This window comes from Bacillus rossius, chromosome 1, assembly GCF_032445375.1.
Source record: "Bacillus rossius redtenbacheri isolate Brsri chromosome 1, Brsri_v3, whole genome shotgun sequence".
In the NCBI taxonomy this organism is placed as follows: domain Eukaryota; kingdom Metazoa; phylum Arthropoda; class Insecta; order Phasmatodea; family Bacillidae; genus Bacillus; species Bacillus rossius.
The window spans coordinates 377593686-377603262 of NC_086330.1; the positions used below are offsets into that span (position 1 = coordinate 377593686).

General features: G+C 39.1%; 1 protein-coding gene and 1 non-coding gene across 2 annotated transcripts in view; both read right to left on the reverse strand.

Annotated features, from left to right (window-relative positions):
- Positions 1-8612, reverse strand: part of LOC134528558 (transcription factor AP-2-epsilon) — a 387195-nt gene extending 378583 nt beyond the window's left edge. The window contains exon 1 of the mRNA XM_063362291.1: positions 8587-8612. Within this exon, the coding sequence (XP_063218361.1) occupies positions 8587-8592 (6 nt within the window). The 5' untranslated portion in view covers positions 8593-8612. The remainder of the gene's footprint in view (positions 1-8586) is intronic.
- On the reverse strand, positions 7971-8042 carry Trnag-ucc (transfer RNA glycine (anticodon UCC)). The gene has a single exon. It is a non-coding gene; the product is annotated as a tRNA-Gly (tRNA).
- Positions 8613-9577: the final 965 nt, after the last annotated feature.

Here is a 9577-nt window from a genome sequence, read left to right on the forward strand (position 1 = left end):
CCAATCATGAACACAGTGCGACAGTGTGGAGGTTTGCATTCTAGCTTGCGACTAAATGAATGCGTGAAAATTCCGTGGCTCTAACAATTATCTAAGCTTCAATTACAATATTCTTTATTTTACTGTGAATCATTTTATGTCTCCCAGTTGCCCTATCACGATGAAAAGTCTGCGCGCCAGTTCAGAGACAGTCCAATGTCGAATTTTTACATTATTCACCAACATTTGGTAGAATTACAAGAAGCCGAGGTAAGTTTGTACAAGGTATGTTGCTGATAGGCTCACAGGGATACAAGTGAGAACGTTTACACGTCTAATATTATTGAAAAATGCATACACTGTTTGTCTAAAATGACACACGCTACGTTGGTGTAATATTATCACACACAACGTGTTATTTTACTTCATGTTTGTGTTTATTTACTTGGTGGGAAACTATCATAAGAATAGTTGATTTATACCAATGTTGAGGTTAAGAATATGCACCTACATTTGGTGTAAAATTACACAAGAATCGTTTACACCAAATGTTTTTTTTTTCTGAATCATACGACAAAGAAAGTAAAAATACACTAACACTAAATGTGTGAATTCAAAGCTATTTTCACAGTGTAGTGTGAAGTTGTGTTTGGACCACCTCCCCGTTAGTTATCCCGTCTCTCAGGGTCACCCACAGCTGAACTAACGTCGTCTTTCAGTTTCGAAACATTTCTTTGTACTGGCAGTAAATGAGCTAGAAGGAAAACGACAAACGAATGAATCATACCCTTAAACGTCTCGACGACACCCGAGTCATTGAAGGATGACGAGCGAATGAAGCGATGTGATTGCAGCAGCGGCAGAACGTATTCGTGGGGGAAACGAGGAACACCCCGAAAAAAAATAATTGGTGGTCTGTAAAGTCGGTTTAAGAACGATAATTTTATGTGATAGCGTCATAAGAAAATATTGATGAAAAATTGCATACTTTTTAATTTTCAAATATTATTTACAGTTTTTTCAAATTTAATTAAAAGAAATTGTGTAAATATAATCACGAACAATTAGCTATATATAGGGACCGGAAAAATTCGCGGTTTCAATAGCCTTCAGGATAGACTGCATATTCCCCTGTACACTTGGGCAAATAACGCCAGTTCATTGCCTGCTGACTTGTGAGTCGTCTCAGCTGGTTGGTCTGTGATTCGATCCATCTTTGGTTGAGGGTTTATAATTGGTTGAGAATTCGTACAGATGAACAGTAAGCCAATAGCAAAATCATCTAAAAGGTATATGTATTTGACTTCTAGCCTATCACCGAATGAATCCGCGAATTTTTCCGGTCTCTAGCTATAGAAATAAACTGAAATCAAATAAATGTCAATAAATTGTTCATTTGAAATGACGAAATTGTACAAATAAATCAAAATTTTTTTTAATTGCTGCATTTAAAAAGCCCGCACTTAACCTGTTCGATATTACAGAAGATTTTCTCGCACGGTGGTTGGCCCGTTCTTGCACGCTCGGCTCAGGCGGAACGTGACGATGAGTCATGCCTTTTTCGTGCGTGCAGCCGGCGTTCATTGAATTTATAAAGACGTCATGACGTCAAAAACGCAGTCCACTATTGCATTGTGCGGGCAAAGTCAGGGGTTTCGTGACAACCACGCGCACAAGAAACGTGCCAATTGGAACACGGACTATGTAGGTCCGTCCTCTCTGCTCCTTCGTCAGTTCTCCTTCCCCTTCCTTCTCCTTGCTTCTCGCTTCCTTCCGAGAAGCGGCTTCGTGTCCACTCCCCCCCTCACACCCCCTGTGTCGGCGGGACTCGGAGCAGAACAATGCTTCGTTTTGCCGCGGCCGGCGCCCAGCCTGTAATTACACAAGCCGTGAAGCATGATGGGAAGTGGCCAGGGAATACAGGAGAGGGGGGGGGGGGGGGGGGGCTGGCACGTGGGAGACTCGAGCCGGCCGAGGAAGAGCAGAAACAGCTTCTTTTTTTTTCCCCCGCGTTGCGTTGGCACGCCTGAGCGACGCTTGCCAATCCATCACCTCGACGTGATTTCATTATTGCAGGCGTCAGAAATTTTTCTTAGCGACACAGATGCTATGGCTATGCCATCATACATATATGCGCCTTACTAAATGTGTAGGGACCGGAAAAATTCGCGGGTTCAATGGCCTCCAGGATGAACTCCATAGTTCTACGTACACTCGGTCAAATGCCACCCACTCATTGGCTGCTGTATTGTGAGACGTCCCAACTTTAGCAGCCTGTGATTCGTATAAAGCTTTGGTCGGGTGTTTCTCATTGGCCCAAAGTCAACCAGGTGAGTTGTGAGCCAATGGCAGAGGCAGCACTGAGGTGTAACTATTTGTATTTTAGCCTATCACGAAATGAATTTGCGAATTTTTCCGGTCTCTACTAATGTGGCGTCATTTTGATTGCGAGTAATTTATAAATCTGTGATTATATTCTAACATATTCAATTGAATGATATGGTGTGATGGTCAATTCTGATGTAAATTAAATGCCTAACCTAGCTGAGATAGTTAACTGGATGAGGATTAATATTATGTCGATTAAAATAGCTTCACCAGTAACACATGACATGATGCGTGTGCCGGTGTCGCACTTACCACCCACTTCTCCCTGGCCATGTGATAACAGAGATAACTCCAGCTTAACGCACACCTAGAGATGACCAGGTCAGGACTTACCGAAACATCAGGCCACAGATAGCAACACAACTTCCTGGTACAACAAAACGTCTGGATAGAGCGTCGAAACTGACACCGGTCACGTGATGAAGTCAACATTCGTTCAAGTTGCTTTTCTCTTAATTCAGATACCCTCTCTCAATTATTGAAGTGAAACTTCTAATGCGACTTCCAACAAGGTTGCGTTAAACGTTTAACGCTACCATGGAGGGGGTATGAAAGCACTGTTGCGTTAAACGTTCAACGCTCCTGGGGAGGGGGAAAGAAAGAGACAGAGCGAGAGTGAATGCGTGGCACTCGAACGCATGCGCGAGCGTTAGCAACGAGTAGCGTCCAATATTCCAACGCAAGAGGGACAGAGAAAGAAAGATACACAAAGGTAGAAAGTAGGAGAGAGAAAGAGATTGAGTCGGTAGATCCCAAGCATATGCGCGTGGTATTCTTGCTATGCATTGTAAGCAATGTTAATAAAGTTTGTCTTAAAGAAACAATATGATTTCACTAAAAATCAATTTCTACCCCTTCCTATTTTCATTTCCACATTACGAAGTTTCACTTCTTCCGCGCGGAGGGACTCCACGCACTATTTTTTTTATATTTTCTCTCAGTGAAAAAAAAGGGGCGGTACTTGGTTCCCATACCTACGCATTAGAAGTGAAATCTTCACAGACAGTGAACAAGTGTGCAAGTATACAAGCGCACAGGCGAGTGTATAAGAAAATTACAAGTAACTTGAGTGCAGAAGTACGTGGATATGCAAGTGCGCAGTGCGCTGAGATGCAAAAATTACTACCGAGCGCTGCTGCTGACATATGTGTTTTCGGCGATTAACTCGACATCTGAAATATGATGCCTAAATACTCGTTGCATTTTACGTTGCACACTGAGAGATTAACTTCCGTTACGCTCTGAATAAGTCAGCGCCTCGACTTACCTTACTCCTACTGGCTGTATAAGGAAGTTCTCAAAGGTATAAGATCTTGGGAAGATATATGCAAGTCAAAACTTTTGATACGTAGCTTAAAAATGGAACAAAATGCAAAATCCCATATGGTGAACACCAATTCCCATAAATAGACTGCGTGGTCAGTGAACAGACACTTTCCCAAATATTTCCAGCAGTTTCTAAGTGGCGCGTTGACACATGAATTTCACGTTTGTCGGACGAGACGTAGGCACATATGAGGCCACCTTAGCGTAAGGTAAGTTTGCAGAACCTGCAGGGGCGGTGTTCCAAGACGTTCGGTTAAGTTAGCGAATAAGCACAGCTTAGTTGGGATACAACCGTAACCTAACTCGAGGGCCTATTTCCAGAACGTGTCCAAACTGAATCCCAGCAAGGAAATAAAAGGCAGCAGTTTTAATAAACGGTGCCTTGCGCGAGGCTAGAAATTGGTTACAGCGCATTCTCGCATGTAAGCAGGCTCAGTAGTTCATGTTATGTGTTAAGACGACTAGCGGATACGGTAGAATTAGAAACGCTGAAAACAGCTTACTGTACCCAATTTCCCTCTGTAATGTCGTATAACACTGAAATCTGGGGCAATGCAGTAGGAGTTGATAAAATCGTAAAAATACAAAAAAAGGGCTATTAGAATAATAACAAAAGTCAAAAAATCATCTCACTGTAGACCAAAATTCAAAAAACTTAAAATCCTGATTATCATAAATGAATACATTCTGAGAACCCTTTCATTCATTCATAAGGGGAAAAAAACAATTAAAAAAACATATATATTCACACATATAACACCAGAAATGCTAGTAAAGTGAGGATGGTCGAACATCAATAGGCGATTTGAAAATTGACTAAATTACATTGGAGTAAAACTTTACAACTTAATATCACAGAAAATAACTAACATAAACAGTTTACCAGTGTTCAAAAAAACAGTAAAACAAATAAGTACTTATAGAATATCCTACCTACTCTCTGAAGGAATTCTTTAATTTGATTGATAATAGAGAAATTGAACTGTTAATTTGTTGAATGGACTTGTGATAACAGCTGCTTCATGTTTTGCATAAAGTATCAAGTATCACTATACAATTAAAATGTGTAACATGTTCTGTATTTTTTTTTTACTTGTCTCATGTAAATATTAATGTCCGCACATACATATTTGTATGTAAAGGGAACTACGTGTATAACGTGACATGTTCTATATCCCGGAGCCTTGACTCCATGTGGGATCAACGGAGAAATAATACAAAATAAATAAATAAATAAATAGCGTTGGTTTGGCAACCATCGATACAATTTATTGTTACGGCAAAAATACTAGCGACAGCATCACCATCGCACAAAAATAGAACCGCCTGTCTAACATTCTCAAGTACTTTTTATGTTGCGATTATTTCTTGTTATGGTCTGTTTCAATGCATTCTAGGATATCTTTTGGCCAGGGACGCAACAACTGGGGGAGGGGGGGGGGGGGCAAGGGTGTTTTGCCTCCCCCCCCCCCTTCTGAAACCTTGAAGTGGGGGCAAACGGGGGCAAAGAAAGTGCAGTGTAATCAATTTTTAGATAATAAAACTGCTTAAATAGCACCATTTTCCACCTTGAAATACAAATTTTCCCGAGGGGGGATCGATGATTCTTTATAAAAAGGTTTATTGCCCCCCCCCCCCCTTTGGAAATTTAGTTGTTGCGCCCCTGCTCCCAGCGATACCAACACGCTTGGTATGTCTCCCGATGATCACGGAAATGATTGTTATCGGGACCAGACGCTGGTCCGCCATTTTGACGAGACCACGGGAAAAAAATGAGCTCTGTGCATGCGCGGAATTTGGGCAGCGGATCGGACACCAAAATCCGTTCCCGAAAAAATTAAGGCACTGGCCGTGTGCTATCGAGCACCCGGAATATGGTAGAATATTCAACACCTGAACCGTTATTTTTGTGTATAGGAGTGCCGACCTCGATCTTGAATCACGGCCAGAAATAAACAAGGCCAGATACAGCTGTGCTGAACAAAAATGAGGGGTTGTCTGTAAAGTCGGTTTGCGGACGATAATTCTACGTGATAACGTCATGAGAAAAACATTGATGAAAAATTGCATACTTTTTTTTAATTTTCAAATATTATTTACAGTTTTTGCAAAATTCAATTTAAATATAATCACGAACAATTAGTTTTAAAAAACCCGCCTTAACCTGTTTTGATATTATAGAAGATTTTCCTCGCACGGTGGTTTGGCCGGTTCTCGCAAGCTCGGCTCAGGCGGAACGTGAAATTTTTTTCGTGCGTGCAGCCGGCGTTCACAGATTTATTAGACGTTATCACGTCAAAAAATGTGTGCCGATGCGAGCATCGGGGAAGGAGGGGTCAGCACGCATAACTGGAGGTGTTCCTGGGTGGCAGGAAGTGGGAGTGTTCTCTGCTCGGCAGGAAATTACAGTCCGACTTCTGGCGCGGAGCATTAAGCCGCCGGTACTGTTACGACGCAGCCTCGGCTATCTCGTCTGATGGGCGGCCGGATTCGTTGCGTGCAGTTATTCAAGTGCGGCCCGCCGCCAGTCCCGTTACGCTCGCTCGCTTCGCTTTTATTGCAACTCGACTACAGTGTTGCCAAGTGTACCGACACTCCCGCACTTGCCCCGGGATTCCTTCCAGCGCGGCGCGGCGAACGGATAGAGCTTCACTTTTGTTTCCAACAACTACAATATACGTGACTTCCAAAGATACTCCTCTCTCGCATTTGCTGTTCTGATGCAAAAAAATTGGTTGTCTGTAAAGTCGGTTTACGGACGATAGTTTAACGTGACAACGTCATAACAAAACATTTATGAAATGATTGCATACTGTTATGAATACAATTGAATCATTTTTATTGAATTATCACTATTTTGTATGGATACAAAGAATGAGTGAAATGAAATCCACAATTTAATTGATAAATTTACTTTTATTTGCACTTATTAATTCAAATATGTTTATTACTTTAACGAAGAGATTATTTTAACTATAACTTTTATACATGTTTGTTATTTAACTTCTTCCAATCTGTGTTATTCTGTTAAGGATAGGACGATGATAGGAAAAGTAGGAAACGAATGGGAGTGTTTCAAGTTTAATGTGCCTCGAAAAAGTCAAATCGATGGTTGTTCCAATCGAGTGGAAGAGAGATAGATGCGGCGCAAGCGTACAATTAGCGTAACGGGATACAGCGTAACGGGACAATGTGCGTAAAGGGACACTTTTTCGTGCGTGCAGCAGGCGTTCATCGATTTATTAGACGTTGTCACGTCAAAAAAATCAATATGGAGAGAGAGAGGCAGGTCCTGCAAGACGTCATTTTGGTTTCAGCATTTCAGAAATTCAGCATTTCTCAATCCATGACTATATTTTTTAAAATCTAAATATAGAAAAAATTACTTAGTTAAGCAACGATCATTTATTTACATATTCTCAAAGGCAGAAATTGATGTGTATTGATATTATTATTACCGTTGTTAATTACAAAAAAATTAATCCTTGATAAAAATAAATGATTTCACAGGGTAAGCTATTGGTAGCCAGTCATTATTAACTAAAATATGTATTTACTATGCTTTAAAGAAATACGGAATTGTTATGGCCTAAAAACTGTTGAAACAAAGATAAAATATTTTAGTTTCCTATCCATCTACCTTATAATGTAATAATATGTAAAAATTTGTTGCACGAATGAAACACATACTATAAATAGCTACAGCTACTAATTTATGTAGTTCAGCTGTTTTCCAATGACACGAAAAAAATTTAAAGTAATGTGAAGTTGTGTTAGTAAGTAAATATATATATTGAAATGCGGAAGTTCCATGCTACTGGTATAGAAATTTGGAATCACTGCACTCGAGTTTACCCACTAATGCCTTGACCTTAACAACAAAGTCCGTTCTTCCTGTTTAGGCCGTAATCGGAGTAAAAAAATATGGACGTATATTTGTGGCACATAAAATAAGCAGTGTTAATTGCCATGGGAAATTGTTTTGAAAATCCTCAGAGCCATTTATTGTGGTTACCGGGGAAAATTTTTTGATGTTCAATTATCAATTTTTAATTTAAGAGCGAGCCAACATCCTTCCAATACTAAAAAAAAAAAACAATGTTATTATTTACAGTGCTTAATTATACTTAATAATAATGACATATTTATACGGTTGTGCACCCAGGTCGTATAAAAACTTAAAACAAATGTTAATAACTTATAAAATCAAAATCGGTAATAATGGCATTAATTTAAAAGTAATTTTGACACAATTAAAATATATAAAAAAAAAAGAGTGCGATGGCCGGGAATCGAACCCGGATCAACTGCTTGGAAGGCAACTATGCTGACCATTACACCACCATCGCAACTGTGTTAAAATGTATGAATTTCAAAGTAATTTAAATTAAATTTACTATTTAGACTTTTAGAATTTTCTAATCTATTTAGGATACATCAATTTTAAACGGAAAGTTATAGCTCTACACGTGATTAGTCGTTCTTCGCGCCCGTACAAAGGACACAGAATTGGCATATATTTACTTGTGGATTGTACTCCAACCAACACGTCCTTTTCACAAAATTATGTAATCTTGAGGGATAATTTTGACTCAAAGCACATATAAATGCACTATTTGTAACGAATACATCAAACACTCGGACATAAAAAGTGACACGAGATTTTATAACCTTAAATCATGCCAACTGCCATCCACCATTACACATTGTTTCGACATTTCTGTCAACAAACGATAAGAGTCAAAAAAAAATTTTTACGCGCAGCCTGCGCGTTTGGACTATATCCATATATGGTGTATGGTCCATTAGAAAAATTTCGATCCCAAACACTGAATTGTTTATTTGTCAACATAACTGTCAAACCCATGTGTCGTATGAAGAACCCGGACTTACCAACATCTTTTCCAGTAACCACACGATATGTTCTCCACCACCGAGACCCTGAAGACCGGAAGACAAGAAAAAAATAAGACTCCGTGGGGAAACACCAACATCGCCACGATAAACTGTCACCACCTTCAACAATAAACTAACTTTCACCATCACCAAGCTGCAACAGACTTCACAACAAATTCACGTTTTTATACATAACATTTTCCATTTTATAAGAGTTTTTTAACGTGTATATTTTACTACACAACCTTACACCCAAGTTTACTAACCATCCAAATAATCCAAATGAAAATGTTCAGTTCCATTTCAGCAGAAAATTATTTACTAAATCAAATTTATGTAACAGCAGCAAAAAAAAAAAAAAAAAAAAAAAAAAACGGAAGTACGTGTAATTTTCTGGAAGTAAATCTTATCTGACAGTTTATCTCCTGTTTGATCACTATCTAAAGTTTGGTAATTTTAACAATAACGCTTGTCTCAATTCAGCGATTACCATTCGTAAAGAAACGTGCATGGCATTGTTTACATGAGCTGGATTCGACGGTGTTGTCGATTGAGGCGCAAAAAGCCAAGAATCTGACTGCTAGCTGACAGCGGGCGTATGTTGTCCGATTTCAGGTCAAGATTTTATATTTACAGTAATTACAGATAAACTTGTAGACTTTTTCAATTGTTCAACTTTCACGAAATGAAAAATATATACAGCGCATACGTTTTGCATAATTATCTGCCAAAGTTACGTTTTTAACGTTTTTGGGTTGTACAAATAAGGAGAATTTAATTTATTGCAGAACTGAAACTTTTTAGGTTTAAGAAATGGTTTGAACTTCTTTCAGAAAATATTAATTAATTGTACGTGGCATTTCAAAATTCTCAAATTTGTTACGATTATGACAGCCAAGAAACATGAAATGAGTTTCTGTGATAGAATTGCAAACCATATCATGAAGTAGCCAGTGGCATTGCAATTAGACCTTAAAAGTTTCAGTTC